Here is a 19,434-nt window from a genome sequence, read left to right as displayed (position 1 = left end):
CCTCAACCAATCAGGTTATGTCCCCGCGCAGCCCTCGCCACCATCTTTGTTGCTGGCACGTTCCCGCCCTGCCCTTAAAGACGCCGCGGGCAATCATCGCTGATTAATCAATGATCGTTAATTAATCACTAATCGATAATCAATAATTGATCGGTTTATTTACAAAACTCGGGGGGATCGAAAGGACTCGAACATGGGACAGGGGCCCGGGGAGGGGGCGGGGATCTCCAAGGTTCACTTGAGAAACGCGACCTCTGGGATCTTCCCTTCCAGCTGGGGCAGAGAATGGGAAAAAATGGGTGAGAAACGGGAAAAACGGGGAAAAAAACGGGGGGAAAAAATGGGGATAAGGGGTGAGAAATGGGGAAAACAGGAAAAAAGGGTGAGAAATGGGAAAAACGGGAAAAAAGGGGTAAGAAATGGGTGAGAAACAGGAAAAATGGGAAAAAACTGTGAGAAATGGGAAAAACAGGAAAAAACTGGTGAGAAATGGGTGAGAAATGGGAAAAGCAGGAAAAAGAGTAAAAACCAGGCAAGAAACGGGAAAAATGGGGGGAAAAATGGGAAAAAAATGGGTGAGAAGAATGAAAAAAAGGGGAAAAAATGGAGAAAAATGGGGAAAACTTGGAAAAAATGGGTGAGAAATAGAAAAATGGGGGGGAAATGGGTGAAAAACAGGAAAAATTGGGATAAAAAAGAAAAAAATGGGGAAAAACGGGGGAAAACAGGAAACATTGGTGAGAAATGGGGAAAAAAGGGGGAAAACCAGGTGAGAAACTGAAAAAAAGGGGGAAACAGGGAAAAAACAGGTGAGAAATGGGGAAAATGGGGGAAAAATGGGGAAAACCACAAAAAATGGGGGGAAATGGGTGAAAAACTGGAAAAATGGGAAAAAATGGTAAAATGAGGGAAAAAATTGGGAAAAATGGGGGGAAAATGGGGGGGAATGGGAAAAAATGGTGGGAAAAAAGGGAAAAAATGGAAAAAATTGAGAAAAACAAGGAAAAAGGGAAAAAATGAGGGGGGGGAATGGGGGAAAATGGGGAAAAAATTAGAAAAAATGGGGCAAACTGACCTTGAGCTGGGTGAAGACCTGCCCGGCCTGGCCGTAGTCCCAGTCGTTGTCCTGGAGGCACCTGAGGGACCACAGCGATTTTGGGGATTTTCGGGGTTTTTTGGGGAGTTTCAGGGGATTTGGTTTTTTTTTTTTGAGCAATTTTCAGGGGGATTTTCAAGGTGATTTTTTGGGAGATTTCAGAGATGTTTTGGAGGGATTTTTAAGGAATTTTTAAAGGATTTTTAGGGCCGTTTCGAGCAATTTTTGAAGGCATTTTGGAGCCATTTTTAAAGATATTTTGGATCCATTTTTGAAGGGCTTTTAGAGCAATCCTTGTGCCATTTTTGACCCATTTTTTGAGCTATTTTGGAACCATTCTTGAAGGGATTTTTGACCCCTTTTCAGGGGGATTTTTTGGCAGTTCTGGGGTGTTTTCCTCAATTTTTTTGGGCGAATTTGGGGTATTTTGGACTCACTTCTGGGACCACTCGAGGTTCATGCCCGACTGCATGGCGAAGGCCGCCAGCATCTCCTGCTGCTCGGCCGTCAGGGTGGGCACGGGGCTGGAGGAGGGCGTGGGCGCGGGCAGGGCGAAGGCTTTGCGCAGCTCCTCGGGGCTGGCGCCGCGCACGAACAGCTCGTCGTTCACGATGCACAGCCTGGCGCGGGGAGTGGGGAAAAATGGGGGGAAATGGGGTTTGTGGGGGGAAAATGGGAGTTTGGGGGGGGAAAACGGGGTTTGGGGGGGAAAAATGGGGGAAATGGGGTTTGGGGGGGAGAAATGGGGTTGGGGGGGGAAATGGGATTTGTGGGGGAGAAAATGAGGGAAAATGGGGTTTGGGGTGGAAAAATGGGGTTTGGGGAGAGAAAATAGGGTTTGGGGGTGAAGTGGGGTTTTAGGGGGAAAAATGGGGTTTGGTGGGGAGAAATGGGGATTGGGACAAAGAAAATGGGGGTTTGGGGGACAGAAATTGGAATTTGAGAGAAGAAAATGGGGTTTGTGGGGGAGAAATGGGGGAAAACGGGGTTTGAGGCCAGGCCCTGTTTTAGGCCCAGGCCCAGTTTTAGGGCCAGGCCCGGATTTAGGGCCAGGCCCGGTTTTAGGATCAAGCCCTGTCTTAGGCCCAGGCCCAGTTTACACCTGGATTTAGGCCCTGGCCCGGTTTTAGGCCCAGGCCCGGTTTTGGGGCCAGGCCGAGTTTTGGGCCCAGGCCCAGTTTTAGGCCCAGGCCCGGTTTTAGGCCCAGGCCCGGTTTTAGGCCCAGGCCCAGTTTTGGGGCCATCCTCACCCGCTGTTCCCGGCCGGCACAGCGATGAACATCCGTGTGAACGCTCGTACCGAGTCCCGCGACTTCCCGTCCACTGCGGGCACACGGCAGGGTCAGAAAATGGGGAAAAAACGGGGAAAAAAAAGGGAAAAAAACAAAAAAGGGGGGAAAAATAGGGAAAAGGGGGGAAAAAGGGAAAAATGAGGGGGGAAAAGGGAAAAAAAGGGAAAAAAAGGGGGGGGAAAAGGGAAATGGGGGAAAAGGGAAAAAAAAAGGAAAAAAGTGGAAAAAGTAAAAAAGAAGAAAAAAGATGGAAAAGGGGAGAAAAAAGGAGGAAAAAAGAAGAAAAAAAGGAAAAAAGGAAGAAAAAATGAGGAAAACAGGAGAAAAAAGGGAAAAGGAGGGAAAAAGGAGGCAAAAAGGGAAAAATGAGGGAAAAACGAGGAGAAAGAGAAAAAAAGGAAAAAGGAGGGAATAAGAGGAAAAAGGAAGAAAACAGAAAAATAAAGGAGGAAAAAAGGGAAATAGCAGGAAAAAATCAGGAAAAAAGAGGAAAATAAGGAGGAAAAAGGAGGGAAAAAGGAGGAAAAAAGGAGGGGAAAAGGCAGAAAAACAGGAAAGCAAAACAATAAAAGCAAGGAGGAAAGGAGAATAAGAGCAGAACTCGCCTTCCTTGAAGAGGCCGTGCACGGTGAAGCAGAGCAGCGTGTTCTGGAACACAGGGGGGGTCAGGGGGCTGCGGGGCGCCCCCGGGGGTCCCTGCAGCCCCCCCTCACCGTCTGCGCGCAGATGTCCACCACGAAGGAATTCACGTCGTGCTGCGTCTTGGGCAGCTCGTTCAGGAACGCCACCACGTTCAGCCGCGTGTGCTTCAGCAGCTTGAAGCGCATGGCTGGGAGAGAGGGGTAGAAAGGGTTAAAATGGGGTGGGATAGCGCTGAAAAGTGACTCGGAATGGTCCAAAAATCCGCAGAAGAATCGTTCAACGTTTGTCCCAAAAAATGTCAAAATGACCTGAAAGTATCTCTGAAACCGCCCCAGAAATCCACAGAAATATCTCTCAAAATGTGCCTCAAAAAACAGCAAAATGACCCAAAAATATCCCTAGAAAATTCCTAAAACCACCCCAGAAAGGTAAAAATATCCCCAGAAAAATCGCTCGAAGTTTGTCTCAAAACCCTCAAAATCTGCCCCAAAAAATGTCAAAATGACCCAAAAATCCCCCTAAAACCCCCCCAAAAACCCCTAAAAATTAAAAATAAACCCCAAAAAAGCCCGAATTTGCCCCAAAATCCGCCCGGGTCTCACTGGGGTCCTTCAGCTTCTTCACGTTCCGGCTGTCCTTGAAATATTCATTCAGGCTGTTCCTGGGGCCAGAAATCCAAATTTCACAGGTATTTTCGTGGGGTTTTCATGGGATTTTAATGGGATTTAAATGAGATTTTAATGGGATTACAACGGGGTTTTAATGGGATTTTAGTGGGGAATTAATGTGATTTTTAACAGGGAATTAATGGGATTTTGAGGGGATTTTTAACGGGGAAATTAATGGGATTTTTATGGGATTTCTAATGGGGAATTAATGGGATTTTGAGGGGATTTTACTGGGGCTGGGGGGGCTGTTCTGACCCCCTTTTCTCTGTGGGGTTTTTGAAATTTTTTAGAGGCGTTTCTGGGGGGGTTTGGGGATTTTTGGTGGTTTTCAGGTGGTTTTGGGGGTTTAGGGTGTTTTGGGGTGTTTTTGACGTGGTTTTGGGTGTTTTGGTGGGTTTTGGGGTAGTTTAATGTTTCTGGGGTGGTTTGGGGGCATTTCTGGGGTGTTTTTGGGGTGTTTTTGGGGTTATTTTTGGTGGTTTGGGGACATTTTTGGGGTGGTTTTGGGTGTTCTGGGATGGTTTTGGGGTATTTTAGGGTGTTCTGGGGTGTTCTGGGCTGGTTTTGGGGTTATTTTTGGTGGTTTTGGGTGTTTGGGTATTTTTGGTGTTCCGGGCTGGTTCTGGGGGTATTTTTGGTGGTTTTGGGGTGTTTTTGGGGTATTTTTGAGGTGTTTTCGGGCACCTGGGGGGGGTGTGGGGGCCGTAGGGGATGCTGAGCGAGCAGCAGGCGCCGTCGTGGTACGCGTCCAGCAGCCCCTGCCGGTCACTGGAGTCGTACACCGAGTAATACCTGGGGAGAAAACGGGAATTTTGGGGAAAAACGGGAAAATGGGGAAAACGGGGGAAAAACGGCAATGTGGGGGAAAAAATGGGGGGAAAATGGGAATTTTGGGGGGGGAAATGTGAATTTGGGGAGGAAGAAGAGAATTTTGGGGAAAATGGGGGAAAAACGAGGGGAAAATGGGAATTTTGGGGAAAAACAGGGAAAAACATGAATTTTGGGGAAAAACGGGAATTTGGGGAGGAAAAATGGGAATTTGGGGGGAAAATGGTGGGAAAATAGGAATTTTTGGGAGAAAAGGGGATCTGGGGGGAAAACCAGGAATTTGGGGAGAAAATGGAAGGAAAAATGGGAATTTTGGAGGAAAATGGGAATTTGGGGGGGAAAATGGGAATTTGGGAGGAAAAGGGAATTTGAGAGGAGGAAAATGGGAATTTGGAGGGAAATAGAGGGAAAAAGGAATTTGGAGAGAAAATGAGAGGAAAAAATGAAATTTGGGAGGAAAATGGGGATTTGGGGTGAAAATATGGGATTTGTGGGGGAAATGGAAATTTAGGGGGTAAAAATGGGTTTTGGGGTGAGGGAAATGGGATTTTGGGGGAAAAGATGGGATTTTTGGGGAGGAAATGGAGTTCGGGAGGGTTTTTTTTGAGGATTTTTTTGGGTGGCTTTGTGGGGTTTTTTGAGGTGGATTGAGACGAGTTTTGGGGATTTTTGGAGGAGGTTTTTGAGGGGATTTTGGGGGTTTTTTTGGTGTTTTTTTGGGGGGGCACTCACTGCTGGAGGAACCGCAGCACCAAAGCCTTGAGGTCATCAGAGCCGAAGTAGCTGCTCTAAAAATGGGGGGGACACAGTGAGACCCCCCTGAGGGTACCCCAAAAAAGGGGAAATCCCCACCAAAAATGAGGGGCAATCCCCCAAAATGGGGGAAATTCCCCAAAAATGAGGGAAATCCCCCAAAAAGGGGGGGTCCCACCTTGCAGGGCGGCAGTGTCGTCGGCGCCTCAATGTCGAAGGCGATGGGGGGGGGGAGCTCGTGCCCGTCCTGGGGGGGCACAGGGGGAAATTTTGGAGGGGGGGAATCCATGGGGACCCCCAAAAATATTTGGGGATGTTCCCAAACTCCCTCCAACCCGGGCCCAGAGAACCCCGAAAGGGGCATTCCCACAGAGACCCCCCCAAACCCCCTCAGAGCCCCCCAAATCCCCTCACAGCCCCCCCAGAACACCCCAAATCCCCTGAAATGCCCCAAAACTCTCTCAAAGCCCCCCAAAATCCTTTCAGAGCCCCGCAAATCCCATCAGAGCCCCCCTAAAACCCCTCAGGACCCCCCAAAATCCCCTCAGAGCCCCCCCAAATCCCCTCAGAGCCACCCTAGACCCCCCCAAGGACCCCTTAAATCCCCCCAAAATCCCCTCAGAGCCCTCCAAAATTCCCCTAAAACCCCTCAGGATGCCCCAAAATCCCCCCCAAAATCCCCCCAGGCTCACCAGGCGCAGCAGTTTTGGGAACCGCTCTCTGATGGAGCTGCCGGGGAGGGGGGCACAGTGAGGGGGGGTGGTCAGCAGGACCCCCAAAATCCCCCCAACCCCTTCCCCAACCCCAGGGAATTTATTGGGGACCCCCAAAACTGCCCCAACCCCATTCTGGGGGGGGGGGGGGCGGGGAAGTCTGGTGTCATTCCCCACCCCTTCCCCCCCAAAATTCTGTCCCTGCTGCTTCCCCCCATGGGGAGTTTGAGGGGGCTCGGGAGATCTGGGGGGGCCCTGTGGATTTTGGGGTGCCCCCCAGATTTTGAGGTGCCCCCCAGTACCTGATGTAGCTGGCCTGGCTGTCCCTGTGTATTTTTGGGGTGTCCCTGGAGGATGTCCCTGTGGATTTTGGGGTACCCCAGCCCCCCCTACCTGATGTAGGGAGTGTCCCAGGGGGTGTCCCCGTGAATTCGGGGTACCCCAGATTTCGGGGTTCACCTGATGTAGCTGGCCTGGTCGCGGAAGCCGTCGCACAGGGGGTTCCCATCCAGCCACAGCTCCTGCAGCTTCAGCCCCTTCACCTTGTCCAGCTCCCGCTCCGACTTCAGCTGCAAGGGCACAGCTGGCACAGCTGGGGCACACCTGGGGTACACCTGGGGCACCTGGGCACACCTGGGCACAGCTGGGGTACACCTGGGGCACCTGGGCACAGCTGGGGCACAGCTGGGCACACCTGGGGCACACCTGGGGGCTCTTGGTGCACCTTGGGGACACCTGGGGGTGCACCTGGCACACCTAGGGCACACCTGGGGCACACCTGGGGGCACGCCTGGGGGCACCTGGGGCATGCCTGGGCAAAACCTGGGGGCTGCTGGTGCACCTGGGGCATACCTGGGGAGGGCTCGTGGAGAGGGCTGGGGGCTCCTAGAGGGGGATTTGGGGTCCCAGGGACAGATTTGGGGTCCCAGGGGGGTTTCTCAGAGGGTTTTTGGGGTCCAAGAGGGATCCAAGGGGGTTTTGGGGTGCCAGGGACAGGTTTGGGGGCAGATTTGAAGTTTTTGGGGTGCCAGGAATAGATTTGTGGCAGATTTTTGGTTTTTGGGGTGCCCACCCACCTCGTTGCGGGACAGGTCGAGCGCTTTGAGGCGCGGGGCCTTGAGGGGCAGCTCGGAGAGGTCGTCCAGGCGGAACAGGCGGTTACTGCCCAGGTTCAGCGACTGCAGCTGCGGGAAAATGGGGGGAAATGGGGGAAAATAGGGATTATTGGGGGAAAAAAGGGATTATAGGGGGAGAAATGGGGGGAAAATGGGGTTATTGGGGGAAAATGGGGGGGAAATGGGGATTATTGGGGGAAAAATTGGATTATTGAGGGAAAAATGGGGATTATTGGGTGAGAAATTGGGAAAAATGGAGAAAAATGGGGATTATTGGGGGGAAATGGGAATTATTGGGGAAAAATGGGGAGAAACAGGGGGAAATTGGAGGTGGAAAGTGCCAGAGAGATTTGAGGAGTCCAGGGGGGGTTGTGGGGCCCAGGGAGAGTTTGGGGGGCAGCAGAAGGGGGTCCCAAAGGGGGCCTGGGGTCCCACCTCGGGGATGTTCTCCTCGATGATGCGCAGCACCACCCCCATGGAGCTGCGCTGGCTCAGCACCACGTCGATGCTCTGGGCCACCAGGTCTGGGGACAGAGGGACACGGGGGGGACACGGGGTCAGGGCTGGTCCCTGCAGCCCCCCCAAACCCTCCCCGAGCCCCCCAGAGCCCCCCGAGCTCACCCGGGTCCACGCGGAGGCTCTTGAGGTCCAGCGCCTGCTGGGAGCCGTCGTAGCGCTTGCTCATGCACAGCTGGGGCAGGGCAGGGTGAGACCCGAAACCACCCCAAAACTACCCCCAGAGTACCCCAAAATCACCCCTGAGCCCCAAAACCACCCCTGAGCCCCAAAACCACCCCAAAACCACCCCTGATCCCCAAAACCACCCCAAACTATCCCAAAACCCCCCAAAACGTCCCCAAAATCATCCCAAAATCATCCCTGAGCCCCAAAACCATCCCTGAGCCCAAAACTACCCCTAAAGTACCCTGAAAGTAACCCAAAAGTACCCCAAAACTAACTCTGAGACTCCTTGACCCCAAAACCACCCCAAAAGTACCACAGAAGTACCCCAAAACCAACCCTGAGCCCCAAAACCACCCCAAACCATCCCAAAAACACCCCAAAAGCATTCCAAAACCACCCCAAAACCATCCCTGAGCCCCAAAATCACCCCAAAACCATCCCAAAACCACCCCCAAACCACTCCAAGCCCCCCAAATCCCCCGAGCCCACCTTGAGCTGCTCGATCTCCTCGGGTTTGAGCTCGTTCTGCAGCGACTGCGGCGGCGCCGAGGAGTTGATGACGATGACGACCTGGGGTGGGCCGGGGTCAGGAACTTCCAGAACGTTCCAGAACACTCCAAAACGTTCCCAGCCCCGTTCCAGAACGTTCTTGGCCTCTCTGGCTGTTGTGTCCATCCCAATCCCGTCCCACTCCCATCTTCCTGATCCCATCCCACAAACCCCATCCCATCCCATCCCATCAGCCCCATAAATCCCACCCCGTTCCCATTTCCCTGATCCCAAATCCCACAAACCCCACAGATCCCACATATCCCAAAACCCACAAACCCCACAAATACCAATCCCTCAGATCCCAAACCCCACAGCCCCCAAACCCCAAACCCCACAAACCCCAAACCCCAAACCCCAAACCCCACAAACCCCAAACCCCACAAACCCCAAACTCCAAACCCCACAAACCCCAAACCCCACAAACCCCAAACCCCACAGCCCCCAAACCCCACAGCCCCCAAACCCCAAACCCCACAGCCCCCAAACCCCAAACCCCAAACCCTACAAACCCCAAACCCCAAACCCCACAAACCCCAAACCCCAGCCCCACCTTGTAGTTGTCCCTGTCGGTGATTTTCCGGGACACCTGTTTGAGGGCGCTGGCCGTGGTCGCGTCCTCCACGTAGAACTGGGCCCGGTTGTGGTCGTAGTGGAACTGCCACGGCACCGGGGTGGGGTTTGGGGTCACAAATCCCCCATAATCCCCCCAAAAGTCACCCAAAATCACCCCAAAATTCCCTCAAAATCCCCCAACAGTTTGGGGCTGGAATGAGGTCACAAATCCCCCAAAATTTCCCCAAAATCACCTCAAAATTCCCTCAAAATCCCCTCAGGATCTGGGGCTGGAATGAAGCCAAAACCCCAAATGAGCCAAAATCCCCCCAAATCCCCTCAGGATTCAGGGCTGGAATGGAGCCAACTCCCCAAATCTCCCAAAATTCCCCCAAAATCCCCTCAGGATCTGGGGCTAGAACAGGCCTGGAATCCTAAATGTCCCAAAATCACCCCAAAATCCCCTCAAGATTTGGGGCTGGGATGGGGTCCCAAATCCCCCAAAATCCTCTTGGGATCTGGGGCTCGAACAGGGCCAGGATCCCAAAACACCCCAAAATTCCCAAAACCACCCCAAAAACGGCGCTGACCTCGACAGGGGTGAAGGGGACGCTGCAGAGGTTCTGGATGGAGCTGAGCAACCAGGACTTGTCATACTTCTTCCCGTACGGGATCTGAGCGGCACGACGGGAAATGGGAATGGGAATGGGAAATGGGGAATTGGGAATGGGAAATGAGAAAGGGGAAATGGGAATGGGGAATGGGAACGGGAATGGGAAATGGGGAATGGGAAAAAGGGGAATGGGAATGCGGGAAAGGGAAGGGAGACAAAGAAGGAATGAGGGAATGAGAGCTGAGCTCAAACTCCACAATCCCAAACTAAATCCCAAATCCAATCCCAAACCCAATCCCACCCCATTTTATTCCCACCCCATCCCAATCCAAATGACATTCCCAATCCCACCTCTATCCCACCCCAATCCCATCCTGATCCCACCCTACTCCCACCCCATTCCCATCACACGCCATTCCCAATCCAATTCCTGTTCCATTCCCAATCCCTCCTCATTCCTGTTCCCACCCCATTCCCAATTCCACCCCGATCACACCCTACTCCCACCCCATTCCCAGTCCCCATTCCCAATCCCACTCCCACCCTGTTCCCATTTTCTCATTCCTGTCCCCGTTCCCATTTTCCCTTTCCCGTCCCCATTTTCCCATCCTCATTCCCACCTTCCCATTCCCATTTTCCCGTTCCCATCCCAGTTCCCGTTCTCCCATTCCCATCCCCGATCCCGTTCCGGTTCCCACTCCCCCGTCCCCTTTCCTGTTCCCATTTCCCCTTTCCCGTTCCCACTTCCCCGTTCCCATTTTCCCGTGCCCGTCCCCTTTCCCGTTCCCTTTTCCCCGTTCCCGTTCTCCCATTCCCATCCCCGATCCCATCCCCGTTCCCCCATTCCCCTTTCCTGTTCCCATTTCCCCATTCCCATTCCCCCGTCCCCTTTCCCGTTCCCATTTCCCCGTTCCCATTTCCCTGTTCCCTTTCCCGTTCCCATTCATCCATCCCCTTTCCCGTTCCCATTTTCCCGTTCCCGCACTCCCATTCCCACCCCCGATCCCATTCCGGTTCCCATTCCCCCGTGCCCTTTCCCGTTCCATTTCCCCATTCCCATTCCCCGTCCCCTTTCCCGTTCCATTTCCCCGTCCCCATTCCCCCGTCCCCTTTCCCGTCCCCATTCCCGTCCCCATTCCCGTGCCCTTTCCCGTTGCCGTACGGTGATTTTGAACCAGCTCCTCCTGCCGCCGTCGCGGCCGGTGCCGCCGCCGCGCTCGCCGGGCTCGCGCTTCACCGTGATGTTGATGTTGGCCAGGCGGCCGGAGCGCGGCGCGTACGGAACGCTGCCGGCGGGACACGGGAACGGATCAGGGGGGGACAGCGGGAATAACCGGGGATAAACCGGGAAAAACCCCGGAATAACCCCGGGAATAACCGGGGATACACCAGGATAAACCGGGAATAACCCCGGGAACAAACCGGGGATAAACCCCGGGGATAAACCAGGAATAAACCGGGGATAAACTGGGAAAAACCCCGGGGATAAACCGGGAAAAACCACGGGAATAACCCCGGGAATAAACCGGGGATAAACCGGGAAAAACCCCGGAATAACCCCGGGAATAACCGGGGATACACCAGAATAAACCGGGAATAACCCCGGGAACAAACCGGGGATAAACTGGGAATAAACTGGGGATAAACCGGGAAAAACCCCGGGGATAAACCGGGAAAAACCCCGGGATAAACCGGGGATAAACTGGGAAAAACCCCGGGAATAACCCCGGGAACAGGATCGGTCAGAGGGGGACAGCAGGATAAACCAGGGATAAACCGGGAAAAACTCCGGGGATAACCCCGGGAAAAACCGGGAATAAACCGGGAAAAACTCCGGGAATAACCCCGGGAAAAACCGGGAATAACCCCGGGAATAAACCAGGAATAACTCCGGGAACGGGATCAGTCAGACGGGGTACACCGGGACAAACCAGGAATAACCCCAGGAGTAACCGGGAATAAACCGGGAGTAACTCGGGAATAACCCAGGAATCACTGGGAACAGGATCGGTCAGACGGGGTACACCGGGATAAACCGGGAATAACCCCGGGAGTGGCCGGGAATCACCGGGAATCACCCGGGAAACCCCCGGGATCAGCCAAGAACCCCTCCCGGGAGCCCCTGGGATCCCCCGGTACCCTCCCGGTGGCCCCGGTGACCCTCCCGCGCCCTCCCCGGTACCGCCCCGGTGCCCGGTGCCCGGCACTCACTACCGCCCGCGGGGGCCGTCGTGCGGCTCGGCCATGGCGACGTCGCCGTCGTCGTCCTCGGGGCGGGCGCGGCCCCGGGGGCGGCCCCGGGGGCTCCCCTCGCTGTACATCTTCCCCCGGAACGGCCCCCGGCCCTTCCGCCGCCGCCCCGGGAACGCCCGGCCGCCCACGCGGTCATCGTGCTCTGCGGGGACGGGAGGGGAACGGGGATGGCACCGGGAACGGGGATGGCACCGGGAACGGCACCGGGAACGGGGACAGCGGGATGGAACCGGGAACGGCACCGGGAGAGGGGACGGGGAATGGGGATGGGAACAGGGAAGGGAACGGGACCGGGAATAGGAACCGCAACAGTCACGGCACCGGGAACGGGGATGGGGAACGACACCGGAGAGAGGAATGGCACCGGGAGCGGGAACGGGACGGGGGATGGGGATGAGAACAGGCATGAAAACGGGAACCGGGCACGGCACGAGGAACGGGGATGGGAATGGCACCGGGACCGGGACCGGGACCGGCGCCGCCTTTCCCCGGCTCGCCCTCTCCGGCTCCAGCCCCCCGGTACACCGGAGCGGGCCCGGGCCCGGGCCCTCCCCCGTTCCAGGACCCGCTCCCCGTCCCGGCTCTGTCCCGGCGCGGCTCCCTCCCCGCCGGGAGCACCGGGAGCGGCCCGGTCCCGCACACCGGGCACCGCCGCCGGCCGGGGACGCCGCTCCCAGCCCGGTGCTCCCACCCCTCTCCCGGTTCTCCCGGCACCATCACCGACCCCGGGACCGAGAACCCCGCGCCCCTCCCCGGGATCTCTCACCTCCCGGTGCCGCTCCCGGTTCCCGTATCCCCCTCCCGGTGCCGTTCCCCGTTCCTGTTCCCCCCTCCTGGTGCCGTTCACCGCTCCCGGTGCCGTTCCCGTGCTCCCCCTCCCCTCCCGGTGCTGCTCCCGGTTCCCGTATTCCCCTCCCGGTACCGTTCCCGTGTCCACCTCCCGGTACCGTTCCCGTATCCCCCTCCCCTCCCGTTCCCCGCTCCCCCCATCCCGGGCCTACCGCCATCGTCCGGGCCTGCCCTACCGGCCTCCTTCCCCGCTCCCGCCGCGGCCCGGGGCTGTCCCGGGAGCCCTCCCCGCGTGCCCCGCGCCGTCCCCCGGCGCTGCCCCGCTGTTCCCGGTGCCCCCGGGCCGCTCACCGCTGTACCCGCCCCCCTTCCCCTCCTCCGCCATCGCCGCCGCCGCGGCCTCCCCGCCGCGCGTCCCGCTGACGTCACTTCCGCCCGCCGCTCCCCGCGCAGGCGCAGTGCCCGCGGCCGCCCCCCCTTCCGCTCCCCCCTCAGGGCCGCGGGTTCGAATCCCGAACCGGGAGGAAAAAACCACCAGGAGGAATTTTGGGGGGCCAGGGTTTATTGGGGGGCTCGGGGGGGGCTGCAGCCGCCCCAAAGGCTCCCCGCGGAGTCCGGGGCAGCCCCCAGACCCCTCCCTGGCGGTCCCAAGGCTCTACCGGGTGTGTGGGGGGGGGCTCCTGTTCCGACGGGGGTTCTGCAGCACCCCCCAGCCCCCCCCCACCCCCGTAATTTAATGGGCTCCCCGGGCCCCTTTTGGGGGTCTGCAGCCCCCCCAGAGGGACCCCAAGCGCTCCCATGGGGTCCCAAGGCTTTGACCCGAGGGGGTCCCACCACAGCCCCCCCCCCAGATTTGTGAGGAGCTCCACCCCCCCCAACCACTTTTGGGGTCCCGGGGCTCCAATGGGGGTCCTGCACCCCCCAACTGGGGGGTCCGTGGGGTTCACAGACCCCCCTAACCCCGGGGGTCTCACAGCTTCCATCCCTTGGGGGTCCTGCAGCCCCCTCAGAGATCCCCCCTGGATCTCCCGGGGTCCCCCCAAACCCCTTTCTGGGGCTCCCGGGCTCCGTGGGCCTCCTCAGCCCCTTTTTGGGGGTCCCGGGCCCTGTGGGGGTCCCCAGTCCCTTTTTGGGGATCTTGTGGTCCTTGGGGAGGGGTCCCAGAGCAGTGCCAGGATCCCCAACCCCCACCTGGGAGAGGAAAGGGGGGTCCTGGGGGGCTTTGGGGGTCCAGGGGGGATTTTGGGGGATCCCAGGGGGATTTGGGGGGGACTCAGGGGGGTTTTGGGGGTCCTGGGGGAGTCTTGGAGGTCCTGGGAGGGTTCAGGGGGTCCTGGGGGGGGTCCCAGGGGGGTTTTGGGAATCCCAGGGAGTTTTGGGGGTCCCGGGGGGGTTTTTGGGGGATCCTGGGGGCGTCCCAGGGGGTTTTTTGGGGGGGATCCCAGGGGGTTTTGGGGTCCCCCAGCCCCATGTCCGTGTGCAGCCCTGCGGGGCCGAGTCCGAGCGGGATTTTGGGGGGAAAAGCCGCGGGTTCAGGCCAGGAAGACGACGAAGACGATGAAGAAGAGGAGGAGCAGGAGGAAGATCTTGAGCAGCAGCCAGCGGTTGGCAGAGACCGACTGGAAATATTTGAGGATTTCTCCGTGAGCGGCCTCCACGTTCAGCTGCGCGTCCTCCACGCTCGAGTCGATCCTGGCAGGTCAGGGGCAACATTTGGGGGAAATTGGGGGGAAAAGTACAGGGAAATGGGGGGAAAATCACAGGGAAAATCACAGGGAAATTGGGGGGAAAATCACAGGGAAATTGGGGGAATATCGGGGGAAAATCACAGGGAAATTGGGGGAATATAGGGGGGAAATTACAGGGAAATTGGGGGGAAAATGACAAGAAAAATGGGGGAAAATCGCAGGGAAATTGAGGGAATAATCACAGGGAAATTGGGGGAATATGGGGGAAAATGACAAAAAAATTGAGGGAAATGAGGAGGAAATGACAGAAAATTGGGGGAAAATGACAGAAAAATGGTGGGAAAAATGACAAGGAAATTGGGGGAGAAATGGGGGAAAATTACAGAAAAATTGGAGCAAATGGGGTGAAATGGGGGAAAATTGGGGAAAAAAATTACAGGAAAATGAGGGGAAATTAGGGGGGAATAGGGAGAAAATGACAGAAATTTGGAGGAAATGGGGGGAAAATGACAGAAAAATTGGGGAAAATGGGGGGGGAATGGGAGAAATTGGAGGAGTCGGGGAGAGAGGGAAATTTGGGGAACTCAGAAAGGGAATTTGGGGGCTCAGGGAGGGAAATTTGGGGACTCAGGGGAATTTGGAAGAGTTAGGGAGGGAAATTTGGAGGAGTCAAAGAGGGAAATTTGGGGGCTCAGGAAGATGAATTTGGGGGTTCAGGGAGGGGAATTTGGAGGCTTCAAGGAGATGAATTTGGGGATTCAGGGAAGGAGTTTTGGGGGTTCAGGGAAGGGAATTTGGGGATTCAGGGAAGGAGTTTTGGGGGTTCAGGGAAGGGAATTTGGGGGTTCAGGGAGGGGAATTTGGGGGTTCAGGGAGGGGAGTTTGGAGGATTCAAGGAGATGAATTTGGGGGTTCAGGGAAGGAGTTTTGGGGGTTCAGGGAGGGGAATTTGGGGGTTCAGGGAAGGAGTTTTGGGGGTTCAGGGAAGGGAATTTGGGGGAACTCAGGGAGGGGAATTTGGAGGAGTCAAAGAAGGAAATTTGGGGGTTCAGGGAAGGAATTTGGGGGATTTTTCACCTCTGGATGGTCTCCTCCTGCTCCTTGACCATGTGTGCGAGCTGCTGGAAGATGGAGCCCAGCTCCACGATGGTGGACTCGATGTTGTGCATGGTGTCAGCGCGGCTCTGGATGTACGAGTCCTGCGGGCAGGGCCAGGCTGTGGGGCTGCCCCAACCCCAGATCCCCCAAATCCCCCCAAAATCCCTTCTCCTGGGGTTTTCCTGGGGATCCAAACCTGCTCATCCAGCAGCTGCAGCTGCTGGCTCGTCCTGCCGTCCATCTCGATGGCCACGGCCCCCGGGCGCTGCGGCTCTGGCTGGAGCACGGCCGGGCTGCCTGGGGAGGAGCCCAAAATCTGATTTTATCACCCAAATTCTCTCTGAACTCCGTAAAATTCCCATCTCCCACCCTGAATTCCATAAAAATCCCATCTCCCACCCAGAATTCCCACAGAATTCCGCAAAAATTCCCATCTCCCACCCAGAATTCTGCTTTTACCACCCAAATTCTCTCTGAATACCAAAAAAAATTCCCATTTCCCACCCGGAATTCCGCTTTTATCACCTGGAATTCCCTCTAAATACTCATTTCCCACCCAGAATTCCACAAAATTCCCATTTCCCACCCAGAATTCCACTTTTATCACCCAGAATTATCTTTAAATTCCACAAAAATCCCATCTCCCACCCAGAATTCCCCTTTTATCACCCAAATTCCCACAAAATTCCACAAAATTCCCATTTCCCACCCAGACCCCCCCCAAAATTCCCTTCCCCCCCCAGAATTCCCAGGAATTCCCAGCTCACCAAGGTTGTTGGCGGCCAGGGCGGAGACGGGGGCGCGGGAGAAATGTTCCCGACGGCTGCGCTGCTGCTTCAGGTTCTGGGGCAAAACCAGGGAAAAATGGGGAAAAAAGAGAGAGAAAATGGGGGGGAAATGGGGAAAAAGGGAGAGAAAATGAGGGGAAAATGGGGAAAAATGGGGAGAAAAGGGAGGGGAAATGGGGAAAAAAGAGAGAAAACAGGGAGAAAAGGGAGGGAAAATGGGGAGAAAATGGAAAGAAAATGGGGGAAAAGGGAGGGAAAATGGGGAGAAGAGGGGGAAATGTGGAATAAGGAGAAGAACAGAATTGGAGAAAGAGGAGAAATAGAAGGGAGAAAGCAGCAGAAAAATAAAAAAAGGAAAAGTGAGGGAAAAGGAAAAAGTAGGAGAACAAAAAAGCAGGAAAGGGATAAAAAATTGTGACAAGAACAAGAAAAAAACGAGAAATGAGCAAAAACCAAAAAGGTAAAAATGTGAAAAGAGGAAGGGGGAGAGCAAGGAGAAAAAATAAAAAAGAGGGAAAAGAAAAAAAAAGAAGAAGATAAAAGAGAAAAAAGAGAAAAACAGGGTAAAGAAAAAAAGGAAAAAGAAAAAAGAGGGAAAAGATGAAGAATAAGAAAAAAGAGGGAAAAGAAAAATGAGAAAGGAGGAAAAAAAAGAAAAAATAATAAAGAGGAAAAAGAAAAAAAAAAAACAAAAAGGAGAGAAAAGAAAAAAGAGGGAAAAGAAAAAAGAGGAACAAGACAAAGGAAGAAAAATAAAAAGCAGCAGCAGCCCCCGCTCACCTCCGTCCGCACCTCCAGCACCGATTTGAAGTCGTTGGACATTGAGGCCAGTTTGGACTGAGGGGGGGACAGGTGGGGGGGGGGGGGTCAGTGGGGGGTCCCTGAACCCCCAAAAGCCCCCCAAACCCCAAAACTGCCCCAAAAAAAACCCAAACCAACCCCAAAATCCCCTAAACCCCTCAAAAACCTCCAAGAACCCCCCAAAAAAATCCCAACCCCCCCAAAAAACACACCCCAAACTCTCCAAACTCCCTAAACCCCCCCCAAAAAACCCCTACAAAACCCAAAAAAAACCCAAAAAAAAAAACCCCAAAACCTCCCAACCCCCCCCAAAAAACACAAAACCCCCCCAAGGCCCCCCAAAGTCCCCAGCCCACCTGCAGGGACAGCAGGACGCCGCTGGAGTGGCTCTGCAGGTGCCGCCCGCCGGGGCCGCGCCGCGCCCGCAGCAGCTCCTGCAGCGCCGCGATCTGTGTGTTCAGGCTGCCCATGTCCTGGGGGGCACACCGGGGTCAGGGGGATCCCAAAACCGGCCCCCGGACCCCCAAAAACCCCCCCAAACCCCCCCCCCCCACACCTGTTTGATGATGTAGGTCAGCTCCTCGATCTCCACCGATTTGTCGTCGAACAGCGACTTGCGCTTGGCCACTGCGGGGGGGTCAGGGGGGTCACGGAGACCCCCACAGACCCCCAACCCCCCCCAGGACACCCCAAAGCCCCCCAGAATCCCCCAAATCCCCACAGAATCCCCCAAGCCCCCCAAAGACCCCCAGGACCCCCCAAGCCCCCCACTCACGCAGGGTCAGCTTCTCCAGCTTGGCGAAGGTGTTGCTCAGGTCCTTCCCGATGCGCCTGCGGGGAGGAGGGGGCAGGGATTGGGGGGGTCTTCAGACCCCCACCCCAATTCCTTTGGGACCCCCATCCACATCTGGGGACCCCCACCCCAATTCCCAGAGATCCTGACCCCAAATTCTTGGAGAACGCCACCCCAATTCCTGCTGATCCCGTCCCACCCTACCTGGGGACCCCCACCCCCAGTTCCTGGAGACCCCCGCCCCAATTCCTGGGGATTCCAACCCCCAATTCTCAGGACCCCCCACCTCAATTCCCGGTGATCCTGATCCCCAATTCCTGGACACCCCCACCCCAATTCCTGCTGATCCTGACCACCCACACCTGGGGACCCCTACCCCCAATTCCTGGGGATTCCAACCCCCAATTCCCAGGGATCCCGACCCCAAATTCCTGGGGACCCCCACCACAATTCCCAGGGATCCCGACCCCCAATTCCCGGGTTCCCTGCCCCCCCCAGCCCCCTCCTCACTTTGCCATCAGGCTGAACTCGCTGCGCGGCCGCCCCGGCCCGGGCCCGGCCCTGCCCGCCGGGAGCCCCCGGTCCTGGGGGGGAAACGGGGAAAAACGGGGCTCAGGGGGGACCCCCGGGCTGGGGGGGACGGGAAAAGCGGGGGAGGGGATTTGGGGAGCCCCCCCCCCGGTAACTCCCAGGGGGATTTGGGGCTGCCGGGGTCACCTGGCGGCCCTGCAGCGATTGGCAGGCGAAGAGGAACTCCTGGGTCCTGTCGCGACACGACATGACGTCAGCGGGCGGGGGCTCCGGGGGGGGGGGCGGCGCCGCCGCCGACCGGGGGGGTCCCGGGGGCGCGCCCGGTTCGCGCTGCCTAGGCCCGAGCCGGCGGCGCGCCTGCATCGGGGCTCATCGCCTGCTCTGGAACACCGGCGGCACCGGTTACCGGGGTGGGAACGGGACACACCGGGAGCCTCCCGCGAACCGGGACCGCCCCGGCCCGGGAGACCCCGGAGCGACCGAGGGGGTCCCGGTGCCGCCCCTCCCCCCTCACCGCGGGCTCGGCCGCCGCCACCGGGAGGCTCCGGCCGCGCTGACGTCACTGCCACGTCCGTTCCGCCGGAAGTGCCGCCGGCACCGGAACAGAACTCCCCGGTACTTCCGGAAAAGAACGGGGAGAGGCCACGCCCCGGTACGGGCGGGGCTAAGGAAGTAACGCCCATAGCAACGGGCCCCGCCCACAGCAACGCCTGCCGCCAGTGGGGAATGGCGGGAAAGGGGCGGCCCCGCCCCCGGTAATGGTATGCAAATGAGGCCCCGCCGCTCAAAACCGGAGCGGGAATCGAGGCCGCGGGCCCGGAACCGGCCCCGCGCCGGGGACACGGGGAGGGGCGGGGCTCCACCCCAGCCTTGGCCCCGCCCCAATCTGATTGGTGGTATTGATCTGCCCCAGCAACAGGCCCCGCCCCTAGCAACGAGCTCCGCCGCGATCTGATTGGTGGTATTGCTCTGCCCCTAGCAACAGGCCCCGCCCCTAGCAACGAGCTCCGCCGTGATCAGATTGGTGGTATTGTTTTGCCCCTAGCAACAGGCTCCGCCCCTAGCAACAAGCCTCCCCCCCAGGCCCCCCCGAACGGCGCCGTTCCCGGTGACGCCACCGGTGACGTCAGAGCCCGGTTCCGGTACGGCGGGACGGACACAGAGCGGCTCAAGCGGAATCCGCGG

General features: G+C 56.9%; 2 protein-coding genes across 4 annotated transcripts; both read right to left on the bottom strand.

The window, feature by feature from the left end:
- Positions 1-136: 136 nt before the first annotated feature.
- Positions 137-13,040, bottom strand: NXF1 (nuclear RNA export factor 1). 2 transcript variants are annotated; one of them, XM_041712046.2, is made up of 21 exons: positions 12,902-13,039; positions 11,720-11,903; positions 10,671-10,794; positions 9,486-9,569; positions 8,894-8,998; positions 8,281-8,361; positions 7,729-7,798; positions 7,543-7,631; positions 7,069-7,176; positions 6,452-6,561; positions 5,972-6,008; positions 5,458-5,526; positions 5,259-5,314; positions 4,383-4,490; positions 3,633-3,691; positions 3,102-3,217; positions 2,994-3,036; positions 2,347-2,419; positions 1,534-1,716; positions 1,076-1,136; positions 137-273 (listed from the first exon to the last, which is right to left on the bottom strand). In XM_041712046.2, the coding sequence occupies exons 1-21, from the start codon at positions 12,933-12,935 to the stop codon at positions 235-237; spliced, it is 1,833 nt and encodes a 610-aa protein (XP_041567980.1). In that variant the 5' UTR covers positions 12,936-13,039; the 3' UTR covers positions 137-234. The 2 variants fall into 2 exon arrangements, with proteins under 2 accessions (XP_041567980.1, XP_072776404.1); XM_072920303.1 differs by lacking the exons at positions 137-273; positions 1,076-1,136; positions 1,534-1,716; positions 2,347-2,419; positions 2,994-3,036 and having other exon boundaries at positions 3,128-3,217; positions 3,633-3,697; positions 4,390-4,490; positions 12,902-13,040.
- A 54-nt stretch (positions 13,041-13,094) lies between these two features.
- STX5 (syntaxin 5) lies at positions 13,095-18,921 on the bottom strand. 2 transcript variants are annotated; one of them, XM_030260480.4, is made up of 11 exons: positions 18,764-18,921; positions 18,436-18,630; positions 18,229-18,302; positions 17,701-17,756; positions 17,482-17,552; positions 17,282-17,398; positions 16,905-16,961; positions 16,104-16,179; positions 15,533-15,633; positions 15,316-15,437; positions 13,095-14,242 (listed from the first exon to the last, which is right to left on the bottom strand). In XM_030260480.4, exons 2-11 carry the CDS (start codon positions 18,610-18,612, stop codon positions 14,083-14,085), a joined length of 1,011 nt encoding a protein of 336 aa, XP_030116340.3. In that variant the 5' UTR covers positions 18,613-18,630; positions 18,764-18,921; the 3' UTR covers positions 13,095-14,082. The 2 variants fall into 2 exon arrangements, with proteins under 2 accessions (XP_030116340.3, XP_072776427.1); XM_072920326.1 differs by having other exon boundaries at positions 18,436-18,625; positions 18,764-18,896.
- Between the last annotated feature and the right edge of the window lie 513 nt (positions 18,922-19,434).

The sequence above is a fragment of the Taeniopygia guttata genome, chromosome 31, assembly GCF_048771995.1.
Source record: "Taeniopygia guttata chromosome 31, bTaeGut7.mat, whole genome shotgun sequence".
Classification (NCBI taxonomy): domain Eukaryota; kingdom Metazoa; phylum Chordata; class Aves; order Passeriformes; family Estrildidae; genus Taeniopygia; species Taeniopygia guttata.
This window is presented reverse-complemented; position numbering and strand designations above follow the sequence as displayed.